This window comes from Equus asinus, chromosome 7, assembly GCF_041296235.1.
Source record: "Equus asinus isolate D_3611 breed Donkey chromosome 7, EquAss-T2T_v2, whole genome shotgun sequence".
NCBI classification, from domain to species: domain Eukaryota; kingdom Metazoa; phylum Chordata; class Mammalia; order Perissodactyla; family Equidae; genus Equus; species Equus asinus.
In genome coordinates, this window is record NC_091796.1 from 371,814 (window position 1) to 397,665 (window position 25,852).

A 25,852-nucleotide genomic window follows, 5' to 3' on the forward strand; every position below is an offset into this window, starting at 1 on the left:
TGTGGGGTTTTGTTCCTCTCCTGCAGCCCAGAACTTGCGAGAGTGGCAAGATGATTGACGTGTCTTCTCAGGAGTGGTGGCGACTGTGATGGGCGCTTCCTTTTGCGTCCTTTGCTCTGGATTGGAGTTGCCACCCTGGGTGGCATAGGAAACCACTCTTCCTTCTCCCCTCATCTTACTCCCTCCCCAGGCAGACACCTGTTGTCCCTCTGATGCTCCTGGGAGCTCTCCTTAGATGGATCTGTGAGTGTTAAATGCACGAACTGAGGTTACCTAGTGTGTGTTAAGCTCAGCAGTGCCTGTTTATAGGAAGACTCTATGTCTTGATTTTCAGTGACAACAAATGGCACTGTAGCCTGAATGAATTAACAGGCTGAGATGGAACCCGATATGCTCATTCAGTTGTTACAGGCCATAGATAGGGACCGATGACTGCATCTGAAGACCGAGAGCATTAAGCAGCACCATTGACAGGCCATCACCATGGAAACACAAGCTGGCCATCAATGGGTTCTCATTACTCTTGACCTCAATGCACTCTTGCCTTCCTCTTTCCTTTCAGATATGTAATAAATGTTGTTAAAAGGCATATGAGGGCTCTTTTTCCTCTGTAGTTCACTGATGTTTCATCTTGGAAAGGGCCAGATGCTGTCCCTGGTGCTGGCACGTTTTTCTGGGATTTCAGATACAGTGGTAGACCCAACTCCTAAAAGAGAGGCTGTCTTGGTGCCTGTGATTCAGGCAGGAACAGACTTCTGGAAAGAGCATTGATTATGATCCGTCCTCTCTCTCCTGCTGACCCGTTCTGGTTCCCACCTCCTCCCAGTCGTGCTCCTCATGCCCGTCCTCATTCCCACAGGGAGTTTTGTCTTCACCTCCTAGAGGAAGTGCTGCAGATCACCATGCACTGGTGTCCGTGGGAGGCCGTGAGCTCTTGGGCCTTGTTCTCTGATGCAGTAAAGTGCTGTTTGCCAAATGAACATTGAATGAGGCCGCTTCATTGCCGGTGCTAGAATTTACTCATAATGCACTGCTAATGGGTGACGGTGCCGTTATTGGACCTTTTGAGAAAACACCCTTCATTGCTGTATTCATTCAAGGTGTATTCATTTGATTCCACCTTTCGCTAACCGTAGGACAGAGACCAAGTTGTGTGACTTCTTGTTTCTAAGTTCCCTGCTCGGACGTGGGCGGCCTGGTTGTGTTGCTCGGGCCGTGCCCACGTCTGCACCCAGCAGTGCCTCTGCTCCCGCAGGCGGCTTCACTCGCCCCACCTTCCTGGGCCACCAGCTCTTTGTAGTGCGTAGTGTCTTCACACACTGTGACACACTGTGACTTCCGTGCCGTCGGGCGTTTGTTTCATGTTAGAGTTGCATTTCCCTGAGAATACGGATGGGAGCACTTTGGGAGTTTATCCCGCGCATTCTGAACTATTCCGTTGTCATGGTGGGCGGCACTCCTGTCATTGTTGTCATCATCGCGTGAACAGCTTGATGTGGACCCTTGAGTGATAACTTGAGAACTCTGATGCTGGAGCTCTGCTTAGAGTTTGGGCTCTGGCTCAGATGGTGAAGTTTTATAAACCTGAACCGTAGGAGTTAAGTTTGTTACTGAAGGTCGTTGCAGTGAGTAACGGTAAAAAGATGTATGTCTCTTAGGTCCTTAAAATGAATTATTTGGATTTAATCCTCAACAGGGGGACAGTTTCTTGCATGTTAAATCCTAGGAAACTGATGCGTGCCGTGACACACCCTGTCCTGGTTTCTTTGCACACTCGGGGGCTCCGGCCCCCCCTACCGAGAGTCCCTCCATCCGTGCCGGGCTGACGGAAGGAGGGCTGAGTTCTTTGTTATGCTGCGGGCAGGGGACGGTGGGACAGGCTTTATCTGTCTGTATGTAGTCCTTGCTTTCAAAAGGAATTCTTTAAAAATATACCTATGAGGCTGTATTTTCTGCCACAAATTAGTTTAATTACACAATATTCAATTTTGTGAGTTCTTTTGGTGTAAACCAAGATCAGTTTGGTTTCCATTTCTCACAGGTGATCCTTTACAGACTTAATGAGTCAGGTTTTTTGGCAAAGAGCAACCACGTGAGCTAGACCTTTGGGGTGTGTGTCTTGGCTCTGGAAGAACCTCGAGGCTCCGTGGGTCCTGGGACGGCGGTGACGCTGTGTCTTGTCCAGGGAGGCCATGTGGGGTTGTGTCTGGGGGGTGAGATGGAGGATTGCTCCGGGCCCCCTGTTGGTCGTCTGGGTTTTGTTTTCTCCTGAGCCCGTGGCAGTGCGCACAGCTTCTCTGTCAGGAGGGCCCTGTTCTGGGTGTGGTGTGTCTCGGGACGAGCTGCTCTCCCAGGGTTATTTTAACCCTCAGCGTGTGCCGTTTCTGGCCGGTGTGTGCGTGGTTTGCTTGGCTAAAGCAGCTGTGCAGACCTGCTCGTGATACATGGTGTCAGCATGTGGACCAGCAGACCTGGGCCTGCGATGGCTCTAAGGAAACAGGAGGGCGCCCCTGGCAAGAGGTCAGAGGCAGCCGTGCGGGCTCCTGACAGCCTCCTCCGGCGCCAGGGTGAAACCCTGGGCCCTGTGATGCCACTGCATCTCCCTCTGGGTACCATTCTCTGTCCAAGCATGTGGCAGAGGCCTGCAGTTCCTGTGGCCTCAGGACGTCTGTGGGAGTTCTCTGGCTCTGCTCCGAGGTGTCACACACGACTTCCCATCAGCAGAACATGGGCTCCTGCTGGCATCTGTGAGGATGTGAGCTGGCTGCTGGGGTGGCTGGCACGGTCTTGTGTGGACAAACCAGTGGCCTTGGCTTCGTTAGCACCAGCAGAGAGGACGTGGGAGTCCTGTCAAAAAGCTGCCCACCGCTCGACCCCTCATAACCCTGGTCCTGTGGACACGGCCCGTCCACCCACAGGTGGCCCCAGTTGTGTCAGCCGTCTCAAGCAGCCACCAACCTACTTTCTGTGTCTGTGATTTTGATGACTCCAAGTACCTCGTGTAAGTGGAATCACACAGAATTTGTCCTTTTGTGACTGGCTCATTTTACTCAGGAAAATGTCCTCAAGGTCCGTTCATGTTGTAGCAGGTGTCAGAATCTCCTTCCTGTTTAAGGCTGTGTAACACTCCATTGCGTGGATGGACCACATTTTGCTTATCCGTTCCTCTGACAGAGGGCACTTGGGTTGCATCCACGTTTTGATTATTGTGAATAAGGCTGCTATGAAGATGGGTGTACAAATAGCTGTTCGAGTCCCTGCTTTCAATTCTTTGGGGTCCTTACCCAGCAGTGGAATTACTGGATCATATAGTAATTCTATTTTCAATTTTTTGAGGAGCCACCGTACTGTTTTCCACAGCGGCCGCACCATTTTACATTCCCTCCAGCAGTGCACAAGGGCTCCGACTTCACGTCCTCACCAGCACTTGGTTTTCTGTTCTGGGATAATAGCCATCCTGATGGGTGTGAGGTGGTATCTCATAGTTTGGATTTGCATCTCTCTAATGATTAGTGATGTTGAGCATCTTTCCATGTGCTTATTGGCCGTCTGTATATCTTCTTTGGAGAAATGTCTATTCAAGTCCTTTGCCCATTGTTTGAATTGGGTTGTTTATCTTTTTGTTTTTGAGTTGTAGGTATTCTTTATGTATTCTGGATCCAAATCCCTTATCTGATATATGATTTGCAAATATTTTCTCCCATTCTGTGGATTGCCTTTTTACTCTGTTGATAGTGTCCTTTGAAACATAGAGGATTTTTTTAAATTTAATTTTTTCAGCTTTATTTATTATTATTGACATATAACATAAAGTTTAAGGTATACAATATTATGATTTGAAACACATATATTGTGAAACGATTACCACAATAAGGTTAGTTAACACCTCTATTGGCTTACCATTTTTTTGGTGGTGGTACCATTTAAGATGTGCTCTTAACAACTTTCAAGTATGCAGTACATTATTGTGAACTGTGGTCATGATGTTGTACATTAGATCCCAGAATTATTCACCTTATAACTGTAAGTTTGTGCCTTTGACCAGCGTCTCCCCTGGTCCCCCACTCCTCAGTCTCTGGAAACCACCGTTCTGCTCTCTGTTTCTATGAGTTCGACCTTTTTAGATTGAGATTGTAGGTTCTCACTCACGTAAGTGAGAACATACAGTGCTGGTCTTCCTCTGTCTGACTGATTTCACTTAGCGTAGTGTCCTCAACCTCCATCCATGTTGTCACAAAAGGCAAGATTTCCTTCTGTTTGTGGCTGAATAATATTCTGGGGTGTGTGTGTGTGTGTGTGTGTGTGTACGTACCTCAGAGATATTGTCAGTTCAGTTCTATACCGCTGCAATAAAGGAAATACCACAATAAAGCAAGTCACATGAATTTTTTGGTTTCCCAGTGCATGTAAAAGTTATGTTTACACTGTTCTGTAGCCTGTTAAGTGTGCAATAGCATTGTGTCTAAAATAACAATGTACATACCTTAATTTAAAAATACTTTATTGCTAAAAACTGCTAACCATCATCTGAGCCTTCAGCAAGTCATAATCTTTTGCTGGCAGGGGGTCTTGTAAAAAATGCAGTATCTGCGAAGCACAAGAAAGTGAGGTATGCCTACGTTCACCTCTTCTTTATCCTTTCGTCCTTCAGTGGACACTTAGGTTGTTCGTGTGTCTTGGCTACTGTAAATCATGTTGCAGTGAACATGGGGGTGCAGATTCTCTCACAGTTAGTGATTTCATTTTCTTTGGATAAATACCCAGAAGTGGGATAGCTGGATCATATGTTAGTTCTATTTTTAATTTTCTGAGGAATCTCCATACTATTTTCCATAGTGGCTGCACCAATTTACATTCCCACCAACAGCGCACAAGGGTTCCCTTTTCTCCTTATCCTCACCAACATGTTATTTCTTGTCTTTTTGATAATAGCCATCCTAACAGGTGTGAGGTGATGTCTCACTGTGGTTTTGATTTGCATTTCCCTGATGATTAGTGATGTTGAGTACCTTTTCATGTCCCTGTTGGCCGTCTGTATGTTTTCTTTGGAAAAATGTCAATTCAGGTCCTCTAACCATTTTTTTAATTGGATTTTTTTTTTGTTATTGAGTTGTATAAGTTTTTAAATTTATTTTGGATATTAACCTCTAGGTAAGATAAGATAACCAAGACAGGTGGTTTGCACATATTTTCTCACATTCGTAGTTTGCCTTTTCAGTTTACTGATTGTTTTCATTGCTGTGCAGAAGCCTTTTAGTTTGATGTAGCCCCACTTGTTTGTTTTTGCTTTTGTTGCTTGTACTTTTCGTGTCATATCCAAAAAATCTTTGCCATGACCCATGTCAAAGAGCTTTTTCCCTATAAACACAGAAGTTTAAAGTTTTGATCTAGTCCAGTTTATCTATTTTTCCCTTTGTTGGCTGTGCTTTTGGTGTCATATCTAAGAAATCGTTGACAAATCCAATGTCATGAAACTTTCCCCGTATATTTTCTTCTAAGAGTTTTGTAGTTTTATCTCTTATGTTTAGGTCTTTGATCCATTTTGAGTTAATTTTTGTATATCATGAGATAAAGGTCCAACCTCAGTCTTTTCTCAGAAACTTGTGAATAAGAATTTTGTGTTAATCATTTGCCAATTGACTTGCTCCTTGAGAACCTGAAATAGAAAAGCTTCCAAAAGATTGACCTCAGACCTAGTTTTTTAAGGTCCCTGGACCCTCACCTGGTGCCCTCAGCTCACCTGTCCAGAGCCCATCCCTGTCCTTGAACCCTCACCTGGTGTCCTCAGCTAACCTGTCCCGAGCCCACCCCCATCCTGGCCTGAGTTCTCAGCTCTGACCACATTCTCGCCACTCCTCTGGCACAGAGGAGCAGCCAGGTCTGGGATCCTCCCCTCACTGCGTCCTCTCGTGACCTCTGTCTGGAGTACCCCTGCATTTGCCCCAGTGCTGTATCCCAGGCCCCCAGCGCACTCTGCCCCATGCTGCAGCTGGGACTTCTTCGTGAAGCATACATGGCTCACACCCTGCCCTGCTCTGGGAGGTGACGCCCACTCTGGTGTGACCCCCACCTGCAGACCATGTCCATCCCTCTCCAGCCCTCCCACCTGCACCCCTCCTTTCTAGCTTAGAAGCCTGGCGGTGCTGTCACATGGGGTGAGGGTGGAGTGGGGGGCAGCCTGGGTCTTGGGGCTGGGAGGGCAGGGCGTGTGTGTGCTTGCACACCCTCCTCATGGCGCTTCGTAGGCCCCAGACAGCCAGCCCTGGCACCTCGTGTCCTCACCCACAGCTGCAGCCCTGCTGGGCCTTTTTCCTGGTGGGTGCCCTGGCTCTGGACCCTGCGTTCTATGGGCCGGTGAGGCTCGGGCACATCAGGCCCCTCGCGCGCTCCTCTGTGTTCGTCCCCGTTCACCTGACCTTCCCAGGTCCTCCCGTGTTCGTCTTCCAAAGCCCGTGAACTTCATGTAATTTGCTGATTTGTGTGAGTGCTTATGAATTTGGTTTCTACAGGATCCATCTATTGAGCAAACGATAATGTTCTGTCAACTCAGTGTGTGGTGATAATAATTATATACATTTATTGGGCCCTTATTGTGGACCGGGAACTCTGTAAGATTCGTGTGGTTAACTCATTTAACCATTAAAACAACCGCAGGAGGCGGATAGTGTATCCCTTGTTGACGTTGAAGAAACGGAGATGTGTGGTGAAGTGATGCAGTTGTGGACGGGGATCGGGGGTTCCCACCCAGGGAGGAGATTCCAGAGGCTCTGGGATAATCCTGCACTGTACTATCAGTGCTGTTCTAGGATGAGTTGGAGGGTTTTAGCATCGTTTATGTTGAGTTAATATCTGTATCAGGGCTCCCTCAGAAGTGCCTGGGTCGAGAGCAGTTGGAACCCCACAGCTCACATCTGTCCCCGCACACTGACCTTGACCTCCTCCCTCAGTTCACGTCTCCCCTCACGCTGACCTTGACCTCCTCACTCAGTTCACGTCTCCCTCCTCATGCTGACCTTGACCTCCTCCCTCAGTTCACGTCTCCCCTCACGCTGACCTTGACCTCCTCACTCAGTTCATGTCTCCCTCCTCACGCTCACCTTGACCTCCTCACTCAGTTCACGTCTCCCTCCTCACGCTCACCTTGACCTCCTCCCTCAGTTCACATCTCCCCTCACGCTGACCTTGACCTCCTCACTCAGTTCACGTCTCCCTCCTCACGCTGACCTTGACCTCCTCACTCAGTTCACGTCTCCCTCCTCACGCTGACCTTGACCTCCTCACTCAGTTCACATCTCCCTCCTCATGCTGCCCTTGACCTCCTCACTCAATTCCCATCTCCCTCCTCATGCTGACCTTGACCTCCTCCCTCAGTTCACGTCTCCCTCCTCATGCTGACCTTGACCTCCTCACTCAATTCCCATCTCCCCTCATGCTGCCCTTGACCTCCTCACTCAGTTCACGTCTCCCTCCTCATGCTGACCTTGACCTCCTCACTCAATTCCCATCTCCCCTCATGCTGCCCTTGACCTCCTCACTCAGTTCACGTCTCCCTCCTCATGCTGACCTTGACCTCCTCACTCAATTCCCATCTCCCCTCATGCTGCCCTTGACCTCCTCACTCAGTTCACGTCTCCCCTCATGTTGACCTTGACCTCCTCACTCAGTTCACGTCTCTCTCTTTCTTGCCCTAGACTTCGACCCTCACTACTTTTGGCACTGGAGCAGCTTTGCGGACTACGTGCAGTGTGTCCTGGCCTTCACGGGCATAGCGGGCTACATCACATACCTGTCCATTGACTCGGCCCTGTTTGTGGAGACTCTGGGCTTCCTGGCGGTGCTGACCGAGGCCATGCTGGGCGTGCCGCAGCTCTACCGCAACCACCGCCACCAGTCCACGGAGGGCATGAGGTAGGTGGGCACGTGATGCTCTTGCTGTGCCCATCAGCACCAGGTTGCCCACATGTTTGGTAAAAATGAAATATGTACAAATCTAGCTGCTTTATTTTCAATGATATGTGTAAAACTTCCAGTTAAGGGGAAATTTAGATTTGAACACATTGGTCCTTTGACCTCCTGATACATGAGCATTAGTGAGTGTGCCACAGGTGAGGGGAGCTGAGACCCTCTTATGAAGCAGATAACCGGTTGCAGGAACTGAAAGCTGCTCCTTCAGGGTTATGGAGCCTGAAGCGTTGTGGTGGGAGGGAGGTGCTGAGCATAGAAGAGGGGCGGGAGGGGAGTAGGCTCTGCCCACAGAGTGCGGAAGCGTACAAAGGCAGCCCCGGCTCACGCTGGTGGCCCTGTGAAATGAGATGTGCTCTCATTGGTGGTGGGGGCCGTGTGTCATGAGATGTGCTCTCGTTGGTGGTGGCCATGTGCCATGAGATGTGCTCATGTTGGTGGTGGCCGTGTGTCATGAAATACGCTCTCATTGGTGGTTGCTGTGTGTCATGGGCAGAGCGAATGTCCTGCTGCCATCCATGTCTTCAGATGTCCTCCAGGAAATGAAGGCCAGTGTGGGATGGTACTTGAAGCTGGTGCATGGAGCCCTTCCCTCCCCTGCGTGGGTCTGCAAGTGTCCCCCATGGCACTGGGTCTGGGTGTCCATTGGAATCCCTTGGGCCCCTCTTGGATTGGTTGCTCAGAATCATCATTCCTGCCAGGTGCTCCTCTAGCACTTGCTTGCTCTCTGTGATGGGGAGCTCTGTGCTTCATACAGGAACTAACAATTGTATGTAGGCTCTGTTAGAGGCCCCTTATGTAGTGCCTGAACTGCTCATAACTTCTTCCCTGAAATCCATGTGGACTGACCCTCAGTCCCTCCCAGGACGGCCCTGTGTGTGTGAAGGTCATCATGACCCCACTTCCCGAGGGGTCTCTTCTCTGTGCTCACCCCCCTCAGGCATGTCAGCTGTTACTCCTATGATATGGCTTCCAGTCCCTTCCCCACCGAATTCTCCCTGGATGGTGTCCTTTCAAGTGACACGTGATGGCAGAAGACTAATGTGCACCTTCAGAACTGGACATGGCTGATCCAGTGGCTTTGGAGTAGCATCCCCTCCCCGTGGGCCCTCGGCCTCCGCTGACTCACTGAGGCTGAACACCTGCTTTGTGGCGCAGTATGCTCACACCAGGCTCACACTGCTCCCACACCTGCTGCTTCTGAGTCCATCAGCCCATACATGTGTACCTGTGTGCTGGGCTGCACCTTGGCTGTCACTGTTTACCGGTTAAATCCTTTGACATGTCTGCAGTCAGCGCTTGTATCCGGCATGCAGGGGACACCCTGAGAGTGTGAATGCAACACTGTCTTGACTTTCCAAGTCCAAGCTTTTATGATGGGGAAGGGCCACCCATGGGTCAGAGATATGCCAGAGAGCAGGCTACGTGTACGAGTGGCAGGAGGCCATGATCCACAGTGTCTCCAGAAGCTGAAGGTTCAAGCCCCTTAATGTAGGAAATGACACCCCAGCTTACTCCCCCAACACCACCAAGAGGAGGTCTCAGGGCACTCCCTTATGGGGCGGCCCTGACCTCAGGGAATTGTGAAAATAATTCCATTTATAATAACATCAAAAAACTATAAAATACTTAGGAATTAACTTAACCAAGGAGGCGAAAAACTTGTACAATGAAAACTACAAAACGTTGCTAAAAGAAATTTGAGAAGACGTGAATAAATGGAAACACAGCCATGTTGATGGATTGGAAGACTTAGTCTTGTTAAAACGTCACTACCACCCAAAGCGGTCTCAGATCAATGCAGTCGCTGTCAAAATCCCAACGATATTTTCCCAGAAATAGAAAAACCCAGTCTAAAATTCATATGGTATCTCAAGGGACCCTAAATAGCTAAAACAATCTCAAAAAAGAACAAAACTGGAATCTCACACTGAGATTCAAAAATTACTACAAAGCTACAGTAATCAAGACAGTGTGTTATTGGCGAAGACAGACATATAGACCATGGAAGAAAACGGAAAGCCCAGAAATAAACCTTCACATATATGGTCAAATGCTTTTCAACAAGGGAGCCAAGATCACTCAGTGGGGAAAGGAGAGTCTTTTCAACAGATGATGGTGGGAAAACTGGATTTCCACGTGCAAAAGAATGAATTTAGACCCTTATCTAACACCATTTACAGAAATTAACTCAGAATGGATCAAGGCCTAAATGTAAGACCTAAAGCAGTAAAACTCTTAGAAGAAAATCTAAGACAAAAGCTCCATGACATTGGATTTGGCAGTGATTTCTTGGATATGACACCAAAGGCACAGGTAACAAAAGAAAAAATAGACAAATTAGACTTCATAAATTGAAAAAATTTTGTGCCTTAAAAGACAGCATCCACAGAGTAAAAAGGCAACCCACAGAATTGGAGAAGCTATTTGTAAATTATATATCTGATAGGGGATTAATATCCAGAATATATAGAGAACTTCTAAAACTCAACAGCAAAAAAACAAACAACCCAATTAATGGGCAAAAGACTTGAATGAACATTTTTCCAAACGAGATTACAAATGGCCAATAAGCAGAAGAAAAGATGCTCTATATGACTAATCTTTAGGGAAATGCAAATCAAACTACAATGAGATACCACCTCACACCCATTAGGATGGCTACTGTCAACAAAACAAAAAAGAGTAAGTCTTGATGAGAATGTGGAGAAATTTGGAAGCCTTATCACTATTGGTGGGAATACAAAATGGTACAGTCATTGTAGAAAACAGTATTAAAACTCAAAAAATTAAAAATAGAATTAGCATATGATCCAGCAATTCCACTTCTGGGTATATACCCAGAAGAATTGAAAGCAAGTTGAGATATTTGTACACCCATGTTCATAGCAGCATTATTCACAATAGCTCAAATGTGGAAGCAACTCAACTATCCATTGATTGATGAATAGATAAGCAAAATGTGATATATATACAGTGAATTATTACTCAGCCTAAAAAGGAAGGAAATTCTGAAGTATGCTACAACATGGGTGAACCTTGAGGACATTATGCTAAGTGAAATAAGCCAGTCACAAAAGACAAATACTGTATGATTCCATTTGTATGAGGTACTTAGAGTAGTCAAAATTATAGAGACAGAAAGATGGAATAAATAAAAAAATAAATAAAAAATAGTTTGGGTGGTGAACATGATGTAATCTACACAGAATTCAAAATATATTATGATGTACATCCGAAAGCTATATAATGTTATAATCCAATGTTACTGCAATTAAAAATAAATAAATAAATAAATAAATAAATAAATAGAAAGGTGGAGATTGGCAGGGGCTGGGGGAAGGAAGAATGGGGAGTTAATGGGGCCAGAGTTTCAGTTTACAGGATGAAAAGATTTATGGGAATGGATGGTGGTGATAGTTGCACAGCAAAGTGGATATATTTCATACCAGTGAACTGTACACCAAAAATGATTAAGATGGTAAATTTTATGTCATGTATTTTGCCTCAATAAAAAATAAAGTAAAAAATAACCTACCAAAAAAAAGGAAATAAAGAAATAATACAGGGAGATCCCATGTACCCTTTACCCACTTTGCCCAATTGTAACATTTTGCAAACTACAGCCCAGTCTCACAGCCAGGATGCTGACACTGACACAGTCCAGACGCGGCATCTGTCACCCCAGGGCCGCCTGGCACCCTTTACGGTCACACCATCTCCCTCTGTCCTAGCCCTACCCACCTAACCCTAAGCCTTGGCAACCATTGATCTCTTCTCCATCTCTGTAATTTTGTCATTTCGAGGATGTTGTATAAATAAGATCATACAGTATACAATATTTTAAGATTGCCTTTTTTTACTCAGCATAATTCTCTGGAGATCCATCCAGGTGGTTGCTGTATCAACAGCTGTTCCTCGTGGTGTCTCATGGCGTGGTGTGCCGCAATTCGTTAACCATTCACCTGTTGAGGGACATGTGGGTTGTTTCCAGTTTTCAGCTGTTACAAATAATGTTTCTGTAAACATTCATGTACAGGTTTTTTCATTAACGTAAATCTGTTTCTCTTGGATAGATGCCCAGAATGCAATTGCTGGATTGTGTGGTAGTTTCATATTTAGTTTTTAAAGAAATTGCCAAACTGTCTTCCACGGTGGCTGCACCATTTTGCTTTCCCGCCAGCAGTTTCTCCACATTCTTGCTGGCAGTGGATGTCTGTTTTACATTAGCTGCCGACAGGAGTGTTGTGATATCTCATTGGGGTTTTCATTGTAATTTTCCTAATGGCTGATGATGTTGAGCATCTTTTGTTTGCTTATTTGCTATCTATATATCCTTTTCGGTGAGATGTCTCTTTATGTCTTCTGCTTGTTTTCTAATTGGATTTTTTTTTACTGTTGACTTTTGAGAGCAGTTATTATATATATATATATATATATATATATATATATATATATATATATATATTCTAGATACTATTTCTTTCTTGGATATTTGGTTTGCATATACTTTGTCCTAGTCTATAGATTGTCTTTTCATACTCTTAACGGGATTTTTTATGGAGAAAATGTTTTTAATTTTGATGAAGTCCAACTTATCAGTTTACCTTTTATGAATCATGATTTTGGTGTCAAGTCTAGGCACCATGCATGGCCTAGCCCTGGGTCTTGAACATTTTCTCCTTTGTATTTTTCTAAAAGTTTTAGTGTTTTATATTTAAATCTGTGATCCATTTGAGTTAATTATTTTGTAAGACATGAGACTTAGGTTGATGTTCTTTTTTTTTTTGCACCTTTGTCACAAATCAGTTTGGCATGTTTGCATGGATCTCTTTCTGGGTCCTCTGTCCCATTGATCTGTCTGTCTCTCCTTCTGCCAATACCTTACACTCTTTAGTTCTGCAGGTATATGATGAGTCTTGAAATTGGGTAAACTGACTCCTCCCGTTTTCTTTTTCGTTTTAAGGGTTGTTTTTGCTATTCAAATTCCTTTGCCTTTCATATACATTGTAGAATAATCTTGCCTATACCTACTAAAAATCTGGCTGAGATTTCGATTGAAATTGTGTTAAAAATGTGTATCAGTTTATGGAGAAGTGACATCTTTACCATGTTGCGTGTTCTAACCCGTTAACATGGAATATCTCTCTATTTATTTAGATCTTCCTTGCTTCTTTCATCAACATTTTCCAGTTTTCAGGATACACGTCTAGTACATATTTTATTAAATTTACACCAGAGTATTTCATTTGCTTTTGAGTGATTGTAATTGGTATTGCATTTTCAATTTAATTTTCCATATGTCGTTGCTAGTATGTAGAAATACAATTAATTTTATGTGTTTATCTTGTATCCAGCTACCTTGCTGAATTCATTAGTTTTAGGAATTTTCTTGTAGATCCCTTGGATTTTCTATGTAAACAATCACGTATAAATAGGGACAGTTTTATATCTTCTTTTCTGATCTGTATGTCTTTTATTTCTTTTTCTTGCCTTATTGCACTAACTAGAACTTTCAGCACAATGTTGAATGAGAGCAGTGATAACAGAGTGATTGCTTGTTCCCAGTCTTAAGGAGAAAGCATTTAGTGTTTCACCATTAGGTATAATGTTAGGTGTAGAAAGTTTCCTGGTCCTGTTTTTCTGAAAGTTTTTGTATTGAATGAGTGTTGAATTTTGTCAAATGCTTTTTCTGTATTGATTGATATGATCATGTGACTTTTCTTCCTTGGCTAATGGTGATTACATTGATGATTTCCAAATATTAGACCAGTCTTGCATCCCTGGAAAAAACCTCACTTAGCCATAGTGTATAATTTATATATATGAATGTATATATATCTATGTATCTGTGTGTGTGTGTGTGTGTGTATAGCTGAATTCTGCTTGCTAATATCTTAAGGATTTTTGTGCCTATATTCATGGGGGATATTGGTCTGTAGGTTTTTTTTTTTTATTTCTTTGGCTTTGGTATTAAGATAATACTAGATTCACAAAATGAATTGGGAAGTCTTCCTTCTATTTTCTGGAAGAGATAGTGCAGACTTGGTGTTAACTCTTTTTTAAGCATTTACTAGGATTCTCTGATGATCCATCTAGGCCTGAATATTTCTGTTTTGGGAGGTTTTAAATTACGGATTCAATTTCCATAATAGTTACAGTTATTCAAATGATCTATTTCATATTGGATGAGCTGTGGTAGTTTGGGCTTTTTTGGGAATTGGTCTATTCAATCTTTGTTGTCAAATGTAAGAGTGTGGAGTTGGCCACAGTATTCCCTCTTGTCTTCTCGATGTTGCAGGGTCTGTGGTGATGTCCCCTGTTCCATTCCTGGTAATTTGTATATTCTCTCTTGCTAGAAGTGTGTCAATTTTATTGATCTGTTCAAAGAATCAGCTGTTTTGTTCATTTTTCTGTTTTAAATTTCATTGATATTTGCTCTTTATTTGTTGATACAAGACTTGTTGATATAAGAATTTTTCTTTTTTAATGTAAGTGCTTAGCACTATAAATACCCTCTCAGCACTGCTTTAGCTGTCTCACAAATTTTGATGTTTTCATTTTTATTCATGACTATGAATGTGTGTTTCCTTTAAGACTTTCTCTTTGACCTATAGATTATTTAGAAGTGTGTTGTATCATTTCCATGTGTTTAGAGATATTTCTTTTGTTTCTTTCTAGTTTGATTATGGTTAGAGAACACACACTGTATGATTGCAGTTCTCTTAAATTTGTTGAAGTTTGTGTTATGGCTCAGAATATCTTCTGTCTTGGTATGTGTTCCACGGGCACTTGGAAAGAAATGTGTATTATGCTGTTTTGACTGGAATGTTCTCAAAGATTAGAGGACTTTGGGTTCTAAGGTTAGATCTTTGGGTTGATGGTGTTCTTGAGTTCTTCCGTATTGCTGATTTTCTGCCTAGTTTTCTATCAGTTGTTGAGAGAGTGATGTCGAAGTCTCCAACTATAACTGCGAATTTATCCATTTCTGGTTCTAGCTCTGGTAGCTTTTGGTTTACATATTTGGCAGCTTTGCTATTTGGTGAAAACACGTTGAGAATTACTGTGTCTTCTTGGTGAGATGAGCCTTTTATCATTACGTTAGTCTCTCTCTGTCTCTAGTAATTTCATCTGGTCTGAAATGGGCTTTATCTAATACTAATATAGCCACTGCTTCTTTCTTTGATTAATGCTTGCATAATATATCTTTTTCCATTCTTTTGCTTTCAACCTGCCTGTGTCACTATACTGGAAGTGAGTTTCTTGTAGACAGCATATAGCTGAGTACATTTTTTTAATTCATTTTACCAATCTTGGTCTTTTAATTGACATCTTTATACCCTTTGCACTGATTATAATTATTGATATGTTAGGGCCTAAATATGCTATGTTATTTTTTGTTTTCTGTACTGTTTCTTGTTTCTCTGTTTTCTTTTTCTGACTTTATATGGCTTACTTGAATGTTTTTTTGAATTTGTTTTTATTTAATGTTTTTGAGTGTGTATCTCTTTGTGTAAATTTTTTTTAGTGATTTGTCTGTGTTACATTAATATACACAACTTATCACAGTCTCCTTCTGTCACCATTTACCAGTTTGAATGGAGTATAGAAACTTTACCTCCATTTATTTCCCTTTATCCTCCTCCATTTATACTGTAATTTTCTTGAATATTTCCTCTACTCATATTTTGAACCACATTAGACAGTTTTATAATTTTTGCTTCAATCAACATAATGCAGAAACTGAAGAGTAGTAGGAATGTCTATTGTATCGACTCTTATTTTTGCTGATCGTGTTCTTTCTGCCTCCCGCTCTTCCCAGATCCCTTCTTTTATTGTTTTCTTTCTGTTTTGAGAAGCCCCTCTGCCATCTTTCAGGGTGTATCCAGTGGCAGCAACACTTTTTTTTTTTTTTTTTAAGATTTTATTTTTCCTTTTTCTCCCCAAAGCCCCCCAGTACATAGTTGTGTATTCTTCGTTGTGGGGCGTTCTAGTTGTGGCATGTGGGACGCTGCCTCAGCGTGGTTTGATGAGCAGTGCCATGTCCGCGCCCAGGATTCGAACCAACGAAACACTGGGCCGCCTGCAGCGGAGCGCGCGAACTTAACCACTCGGCCACAGGGCTAGCCCGGCAGCAACACTTTTGCCTCCTCTGAGAGTGTCTCGATATCCCTTTCACCCCTAAAGGATATTTTCTCTGGATATAACATTCTGGGTTGATAGTTCTTTTTTTTTAGTGCTTGAAAAATATTGTGCCACTTCCTTCTGGCCTCCATGGTTTCTAATGAGAAATCCCCTGTCATTTTAATTATTTTTTTCCCCTGTAAGAAAGGTGTTATTCCTCTCTAGCAGCTTTTGATATTTTTTTCTCTGTCTTTAGTTTTTAGAAGTTTGACTGTGATGTGTGTCTTGGTGTGGATCTATCCTGTTTGGGATTCATTTGGCTTCTTGAATCTCTAGGGTTCTGTTTCTGGCTAATTTGGGGGAGGTTTTCAGCCGTTATTGCTTTGAGTACTTTTTCAGTCCTGCCCTTTCCCCTCCTCTTCTCTGCCTCGATGATATGGATGTTAGATCGTTTGTTATGATCAAACACTGCCCTGAGGCATTGCTCCCCTCCCTGTCTTCTCTCTTGTTCAGGTTGGCTGATTTCTGTTGTGCTGTCTTCCAGTTTGTTGGTTCTTTCCTCTGTCCCACCCATTCTGCTCTTGAGCCCCTTCACTGACTTTCTTTTGGGTTGTTGTATTTTTGAATACATCAAATTTCCATTTGGTTCTTCTTTATATCTTTTATTTCTTTGGCAAAACTTTCTCTTTATTGAGGCTTTCTATTTCTTTAATTTGTTTCAAGCATATTCATAATTGCTCATTAAAGCAATTTTACAGTGGCTGCTTTAAAACCTTTAGTTTTAAAAAAATTTCTGTCACCGCAATTTTGGCATCTAAAGATTGTCTTTTTTTGTTCTGTTAGATCTTCCTGGTTCTTGGTATTATGAGTGATTTTCCATTGGGGCCTAGACATTTCCGTGTTATAAGACTCTGGGTCTGTTTTAGCTGGCTTTCTCTGTCACCTCCCTGGCAGAAGGACTGGGTAGCTGGCAGGGGTGGAAGACTAGGATTCCCACTCTTCTTTGCTGTCATGGGTGGTGGAGGAGCCATAGTTCTTGTGTGTTGTTTGTCTAGAGTAGGGCCTTTAGTGTCTAAAGTTGCCTGTCTTGCCAGGCAGCCCTGTTCTTGGTCTCTCGGATGGAGAGCACAGCTGGTTCCTGGGGCTTTTTGATCTGCGTCTGCTGGCATTCTAGGTTGCTGGCTTCTTCAGCTCCAAGTCTGGGATTCATGGGGCAAAAAGAAGACCCAGGGTTTCCCACAAGGGCTGGCCACTGTGTCGTCCTTGAGTGCTGAGGTCCCTAGCCGCCTTCTCTCCACCTTTGGGAGTCTTCTTGTGTGTGTTATACGTGATGTCCAGGGCCATCCGTTGTACTTTGTGGGAGGAATAGGGAGATGAGTCCATCTTCAGGGAAGCCCAAGTTCGTGTCTCGCCTGGTTTTGACTGACCTTTGCTTTTCTGTGCAATGGTCTTCTCTTCAGTACGGAAAACATGTCTGCAGCTGTCTTTTAGGCCGGACTTTTCATCTTCCTGTTATTAACTGTTTGACCACTATATCCATGTGCCTCCAGAAGTGTCCTTGCCGTCTGAAACTGAGAGGAAGCCCAGAAGCCCAAGTGTCTCACCTGCTTGACGGAAGGCCTTGAAGGCAGGGACGCATCCATTCATTTCTCCCCAGTGTTTGATGAATGTTTGGAAAATTACAGCAGTTCAGTAAATATTTATTGAATGAACAAATGAAGGAGTGAAATAGTTGACTCTCTAAATCACCTGTGGAAAATAGGACACCTGGGGAGACACTTATGAATGTGGAAAATCTACAGTATAGGCACTAGGTGATTGTCCAAATTCTTGGAGAATTTGTGTGTGACAGCAAAAGATGCGGAAGAGGCCCCCTGGGGTAACGGGTTCCTGGCGGGGCTGTAGTAACTCATCTGGCAAAGCAGTGTTGGGAAGAGACTCCCGTCGAGAGTGCTGGGTCTGTGTTGCTCTGCAGAAGCACCCTGTGGGCACGGCTGTGTGTCCATTTCCCACCTGAGGCTCAGGCCCTCGTCTCAGAAGCTGGTCATGTGAGTGGCAGAGAGCGTGGCCTTTGGAGTATTTGACCTTAAGAAGAGGAATGGCATGCGCCGACTGAAATCTTGATGTCAGGGTGTGAAGGACGTGGGCGGTCATCAGCCCTCAGTGACCCAGGTCCCTCTCCCCGGTGGCCCCCCCGCCATCTTCCACGTGGGTGCTGGCTGTGAGAAGGCAGAGAGCGGAAGGAGGGAGTTGTCCGCGAGAGAAGAAGGGGATTCCAGTTGAGACTGTGAGGAGGTTTGGCTAGAATGCCCGGCGTGTGTGTGCGTGTGGGGGGCCCGAGCCCTGGGGGGACTGACGACCTGACCCACAGAAGTCGTCACGTTGTGAGCAGAGTCCCGCGCCCATGCGGGGAGTCAGTCTCTGCCGTGGGCGTGAGTCGCTAATTCAGTTGGCTCCGAGTGCAGGGTCCCGTCAAGACCGTGTTTGTCCTTGTTAGGAAGACTGAGTAATAAGATGTCCCTGCCATCTCAGTGGAGATGTGGTCACGTTACGTCGTGTTCAGAGTTGCCATCATGTTATTGAGCGTGGGACGCCTGGTAGAGCATCTCCATGTGAAGGGACGCAGCTGGGGCTTACGTGGGCGAGCCTGCAGGGCCAGGCCGCTGGGGGTTGCCTGGGCCTTGAGCCTGTGGCCTGTGTTCCTGGCCTCTGGCATGCCACCCTGCCCTAAATCTGCCTGAGGTGGAGAGGGGTGATATCGGGGTCATGGAGGTGAAGGGGGCAGTTCTGGTTGGTGGGGGGGTCACAGGTTTCCCGCTCAGAGCTGGCATCCATTTCCTGCCCCTGGAAGTTAAGCGTGCCAGAGTTAATGTGGGAAGGTGACTCTGTTCTCTGTTTAAACGATAAGCGTCCTTTTCTCAGGGGCGAGCACAGACTGAATGTGTGTTGGAGGGAGATTAAGTGCAGGGGTAGATTACAATTTTGTTTCCTATAAAAATTTATTCATCTTCAAAGAAGTCTGTGTAGGGAAACTTTAAAGGTGTTTTCATCTAGTAATGGATTAAATTTAAACATGTGCATAAACAAAACAATCCTGTTTCTCTTATGGGCAGGGGACAGCGGTTTTGCCATTTTCCATTTAGCATTCGCTTCTCTTAACCAAGTTCATGTGCACCCCAGGGCCTTTGCACATTCCTCTACCTGGAGCACTCTGGCTGGTCCTCTCCTCTATCCCCCAGCTCCCTGCTCCATCCTGCCTTCTTGATCTAAAGCTGGGCCTGCCACTGTCTAAGGTCCTCTCTCTTTGGTTGTCACTTTGTCTTCTGCCCTAGGGCAATGACCTCCTTTCTCCTGCTCTGTGCAGCGTCCCCAGAGCCCAGAGCAGCTGGCAGTCAGGTTGGTAAATCTGACTCGGTGATCCTGAAAATGAGGATCTGAGTGTCCCTGTGCACGTTGATGAGTGAGCTTGATGGAGCACGTGTGCTTCCTGGGGTGTAGTCTCCAGTTTACAGTTATGCATTTGAGATGCATGCACACACGCCGGCACTTACAGACGCAGGAGAGGCAGGAGATGGACGGAAAGCAACAGAAGCCTGAAAAATGACGCATGAAGCTTTTCTCTGAGGACCAGCCAGCACTGGCGGCCTGGGCCACAGGAGGTGTAAGTGCCACCTCGGACCTGCTTTGGGACATTTGGCCTCAAGTCCGTGTCGGATCAAAGACTGTTAGGATGTTCAAGGTGGGCAGACTCTGAACTTCCGTTTGTCAACTTCCTTGTCAGCCTGCCGCAGGCCGCCTCCTGGAGGGTCCTGCCTCACCCGGCTTGTTTAAGGGGTCGGAGTGCACACACGTGCATGCACACACACCCACATGCACACATGTGCACGTCCACACACCTACATGTAAACGTGGGCACATGTGCATGCACAGACACCCACATGCACACACCCGCCCACATGTACACATGCACACACGTGTATGACACATGCACACATACTTTTTCTTTGGAGCAACTGTCAGAGATATTTTTGAATGATTTCCCTTTAAAAGAATATTAAGAGATTGTTGTCTGAAGCAGTAATAAAAAGTGATGAGGCGCTTGAAGTGACTTCACTAATTAGAGCGGGAAGCTCTGAGAGGCAGATGCTGCGAGAATGCCAGCCGCCTCCCTCCTCCATGTTTTCCTGGGTCTGAAGACTGTTCCCTAACAAGTAATTACTGGGGAGCCCGGGGTGGGTGGAACAGATGAGAAGAGGCCAACGCGTAGGCCCAGCGATGGGGAGGGTGCCGTGGGAGGACATATGGGGAAGCCTCTGGAGATGCCAGGAGCACCGAGGCACAGAAGTTCCGGAAGGCAGCGTGGGGCACCCGCCCACGGCAGGCCCTGGTGTGACTGGCCGCAGTGGCGTGTGAGGGGGTGGCGGGAGGGAGGGAGGGGCCGTGTGTCGGTCTGTGTGGGGCACACGTTGCAGCCATCGTGCAGTCAGGGGGCTGAGCCGCAGCTGAGGTGGGGGAGCTGAGGCCGTGCTGTGGCAGCAGTGGGCAGAATTTAACCCACCTCTCCAGGGCAGCATCTCAGGCTGCCCAGGCCACAGCCTAGTCCCAGCTGGGACACCTGGTTTTCATGCCTTGACGGCCGCGTCCGGGAGACGGGTCACCTGGTCCAGCTCTGGCATCATATTGAGCCCCAGGTGAGCAGCTTGGAGTCTTAGCTGCCTGGGGATGGAGCAGCGTCTCCCCAGGGGCTGCATCCACCCCACTTCTCAGCCCCCACACGTCTTTTTTTTTTTTTTTTAAAGATTGGCTCTGAGCTAATATCTGTCAATCTTTTTAATTTTTTTCTTCTTCTTCTTCTCCCCAAAGTCCCCCAGTACATAGTTGTATATTCTATTTGTAGGTCCTTCTGGGTGTGCTGTGTGCGGTGCTGCCTCAGCATGGCCTGACGAGTGGTGCTAGGTCTGTGCCCAGGATCCGAACCGGTGAAACCCTGGGCCGCCAAAGCGGAGCGTGTGAACTTAACCTCTTGGCCCCGGGGCCAGCCCCCCGCCGTGCGTCTTCTTTATGCCGTCCTTGACACACAGTAGGCCCCATAATTGTGTGAGTGGAGGATGCCATACACGGCGTGTGTGGTTGAGTGTGTGTGTGCACACATCCCACACATATGCACCTGTACACACTACATGCACACACACACACAGTCCAGTCAGCCAGCCAAATATAAGCGGAGACTAGAATAATAACGGTTCAGAAAAAGCCCCTTAAAAGGAGGAAAAAGCCCTGCCTTCTTTATAAAATAACTTTATTGAGATATAACTCACCATCCAATCACTCATTTAAAGTGTATGATTCAGTGGATTTTAGTCCATTCACAGAGTTATGCAGCCACCACCACAGTCTAATTTTAGAAGATTTTCATCACCCCAAAGAGAAGTCTTGTGCCCTTTAGTGCAGGTGTACCTCGGAGATCCTGCGGGTTCCGTTCCTGACCACCGAGATCAAGCAAATGCTGCAGTAAAGGGAACATCACAATAAAGTGAGTCACACAAGCTTTCGTTTTCCCAGTGCATGTGACCGTTGTGTTTACACTATCCTGTAGTCTATTAATTGTACAACAGTATTATGTCTCAAAAAACATACATACCTTAACTAAAAAATACTTTATTGCTAAAAAATGCTAACCATCACCTGAGCCTTCAGCGAGTTGCCCTCTTTTTGCTGGTGGAGGGTCTTGTACACACGCAGTGTCTGTGAAGCGCGGTAAAGCGAGGGGTGCCTGTAACCGTTCCCATTGCCCCAGCCTCCCCCGCCCCCAGCCCTAGGCAGCCACTGATCTACTTTCTGTCTCTGAGAGTTTGTCTGTTCTGGACGCCTCATAGAAATGGAATCATACAATACGTGGTCTTTTGTGTCTGGCTTCTTTCATTTTTCATAATGTTCCCAAGGTTCACCCATGTTCCACATATCAATTTTGTTGTGTGGATCCTTGTATGGACACAGCACGTTTTGTGTATCCATTCTTCAGTTGATGCGCATTTGGGTTGTTTGTCTTTTGGGCTGTTGCGGAGAGTGCTGCTGTGAACATTCGTGTGCCAGTTTCTGTGGACGTGTGTTTCCCTCTCTCTGGGAACTTACCGAGGTGCAGAACTGCCGGGTCATGTGGTAGCCGTGTTTAATCACTTGAGGACCTTCCAGGATGTTTCCCATGGTGGCTGCACATTCTGTTCCGCCAGTGGCGGATGGGGTCTTGACCTTTCCACACCCTCGACAATGCTTGTTACTGTCTGACTTTTGATTCTAGCCATCCTAGTGGGTGTGAAGTGGGATCTCATTGTGAACTTGATTTGCGTTTTCCTGATGAGTAATGAGCATCTTCTTATGTGATATTGGACTTTCTTTGGAGAACTATTCAGATCCTTTGCCCATTTTTAAATTTGGTCGTTTGTCTTTTTATTATTGAGTTGTACGGTTCTTTAGATATTCTGGATACTAGAACCTTATTGGATATATGATTTGAAAATATTTTCTCCGATTTGGGTTGTCTTTGCACTTTTTTGATGTTTTCCATTGTGGCACAAAAGATTTTAATTTTGATGTAGTTGAATGCATCTTTTTTTTATTCTCTTTGTTTTGGGTGTCATACCCAAGGTCACAAAGACCAACTCCTTTGGAGTGTGTCTTGGGTGGATTTTGAATCATGGGAGAGCTTTTGAGGGGCGGAAAGGAGGGGCAGGTCTGGGCCCAGGCTGGGAGGTGCCAATGAGGAGGGGGGCGGGGGAGGCTGAGGGGGTGCAGGTGCCTGAGTCGTGGGCTCCAGGGGAAGTGGGTGCAGGCACGGGAGTTTGGCCCTCACCTCTTGGGCACTGGCCCAGGAGAGGCTTTCTGGACTGCTGGGCAGGGCAAAGGTGAGGTGAGAAGTGTCTTAGGAGTAGTGACCTGGCAGCCCAGTTTGAGAGGAAAATGCTGGAGCCAAGAATGAGGTAACAGGAGCCCAGATTAAAATAGTGGGACAGGGAAGGGAGGGGAGGGCAGACGAGGCAGCAGCTGGAGTTGGGGATGGACGGGCGGATGTGTGGAGGGACCTAGAAAAAGGAATCCAGCTCCCAGGCCACCAGACTGAGCCAGAAGAATGCAGCCTGGGGCCTGGGCAGTGACCGTCTCCCCTCCCACGCAAACTGACTTCTGCAAGGTGTCTGCTCTGTGCCCTGCGGGTGGGCTTCCTGCACTGTTGGAACCGGGGCTGCTGGAGTTTCCTCTGCCCAAGGAGGGAGGGCCTTCATCGGGGTGGGACTCCCACCCCCAGGACGAGGCCAGACCCACCACTCGGGACTTAGTGTCTGTTAGGACATCCCTGGTGTGTTCATCAGTGATAGCCAAACCTCTGAGACTCCTCCCTGCCTCCTCTGTCCCTCCCTCCCTTCCTCCTTCCCTCCCTTCTTGGTCCCCCCCCTCCTTCCCTCTGTTAGTTAAGGGTGAAGGATTACATAACAGCCTATTTGGGGAGCAGGAGTGCATAGCTGTGAGGATCCCGGGAGGCGTGGGGAGTGCAGGCCTGGGCTCGGGCAGACGCCTCACCCACCATGGGCTCCCAGGGTGACCAGAGGGTGTGAACGAGGGAGCCTGGCTTGGAATTGGTGGGAGTTTGTGCGTCCAGCATCCCTGCCCTCCACATGAGAGCATCCCCTCTGATGCACATGCCACTCATTCGGTGGTGCTCACTTCCTGCTCAGGACCCAAGTGGAAACAGCTGATTGACATTTGACCTGGCTGCTGTGCCCCTGCGCTGCCCAGTGCCCACTGCACATGCAGCTGGTCAGGGGGCCTCAGCGAGGCGGTTAGATTCCCAACCCCGTGCCGTAGCCGACTGGAGGACCGAGGCCAGGTGATGCATCTGGGCAGCTAAAAATGTTGCTGTGTGTCAGGCAGGGCCCATCTCTGAACAGTGACCTCACAGCTCCACCTGCTGGGGTGCGGGGTGCACTTGTGCATCCAGAGCCCAGAGGGGCACTGACAGGGGGCCGGGACAGGCGACAGGTGGTGCCGGGATGGGGCTCCTGCTGTGCCTCTGCCATCCCCACCCCACCCCTAGCCCCATGAGGCACTTGCGGGGTGCCCTTGGGCGAGTCAACCTCTCAGTGCCTCAGTTTCCTCCTCCATAAAAGAGGAGCCACACAGGCTACCTTATTGTGTTTAAGGGCGGGGGCCTGGCCCCAGCAGCCAGGATGTGTGATGGCACCAGGCAGGCTGTCTTGTACGCTGGACCACCACATCGGTTCTAGCTGTGGAACTTTGCAGCGGGGTCTGAGCAAAGCAGGCCCAGAGCCGCACCTGTTCAGACGGGCTCCGGTCACAGCCTGGCGCATTAATGACCCCTGGCTGTCCTCACTGCAGCCGCCTGGCCCCCCGTCTGACCAGGGCTGCAGCCAGCTGGCTCTTGGGGCAGCATGGTGCTATTTTTGTTGGTGTGTGCAGGCGTGCACGCAGCGGCTCTGGCATTCCCGTGAGGGTGGCTGTCCCGCATGCTTCCGGGCCCACCCGCTCGGGCAGAAGAGCAAATGGGCACACTCCCCACTGCCCCTCCGGGGGCCCTGGGTCTGCCCTGTGGCCTCGAGCATCTGGAGTGGCCCCACCCCCACTGGGCAGGAGCAGAGCTGTCCAGCTCTCCCAGTGCCTGCACGTGAGTCACCCAGTGTGTGAGCCCAACTCTGGGAAAGGAGTCACGAGCCGGATGTCAGATGGAGACCTAAAAAGAAATGAATGCAGATGTGTCTTTGTGTTGACACTTTCCAGAACATCAGTCTCACCCTTGGCAGTTGGGACCTCCCGTGAAATTGAGCAGTCCCGTTTGTTCCCCCTAAGTGCAGTGTGAGCACAGCTGCAGAGGGCAAAGCAAGTCTGGCTGCGTGTCTGGTCATTAAGGGGGTGGCTTTCCACAGAGGGAACACCCGTGATGACTGTCCCCAGTGGGGCTGGGCCTTGTGCTCCCCCCTTCTCCCTCACTTCAGCGTGGACAAAGCAGAGGATGTGAAGGGCGCCATCCCAACTCCTCCTGGGCTGTCTAATCTGTGACTTTGAGATCAGCCCAGAAAGACCGTTTCTTGCTTTTTTGCCAGGCTTCGTGCATGTAGGAAAGGAGGTGACAGAGGGTCTGGGGGCGGGGGGAGGAGCAAGGTGGGGACACGAGGGTGACAGTGGGGAGACGTCTTGTAGGAAGGCTCCGTGGGCACGTCCATGTGCTCAGTACAGGGCTCTGCTGGAGGCAGGTCCAGCCGTGGGGTGTGCACAGCAGACCAGGGAGACTAAAGCCCTGGCTCACCAGCTGGAGGCCCAGGAGAGGGGCCCTGAGAGCACAGAGCATCAGGGAGCTGGAAGAGACGATGCATCTTGGGAAAGGGATCCCATAAAGTTGTGCATGAACTCCTGGGCCCACCCCCAGGCTGGGCATGCATGGAAGGGGCCCTAGACCACACCCCCAAGGCTTTGAGAACTGAACTGTGGGATACACCACCAGCCAAGGCCCAGAGTGGCCACTGGGTGCTGTCTGTGTGGCAGGTCCAAATAGCACTGACGAGGTGTTGAAAATGTGCAGGATGTAAACCAGAATTACTCACTGTATGAAGAATCAGGAAAATCTCAACAACTCTCGAAGGAAAACGCAACCAACAGACAACAAGGACAACCAACAGACGGTCAACCAGGGTGATGCGATACCGGGATTTCAGAGGTTTTACAGTCACCAGTATGACCGTGCTCAGAAGAGCAGGACCAC

The 25,852-nt window shown here is 47.1% G+C and overlaps 1 protein-coding gene across 3 annotated transcripts in view; it reads left to right on the forward strand.

Moving 5' to 3' along the window:
- The window catches only part of SLC66A2 (solute carrier family 66 member 2), a 71,272-nt gene that overhangs the window by 40,820 nt on the left and 4,600 nt on the right, over window positions 1–25,852 (forward strand). For 2 of the 3 annotated variants that reach the window (XM_014832211.3, XM_014832212.3), the window contains one exon: window positions 7,692–7,908. The exons of the other annotated variant lie outside the window; for it this stretch is intronic. In XM_014832211.3, coding sequence (XP_014687697.1) covers window positions 7,692–7,908 — 217 coding nt within the window. The remainder of the gene's footprint in view (window positions 1–7,691; window positions 7,909–25,852) is intronic. 3 annotated transcript variants of the gene reach the window in all.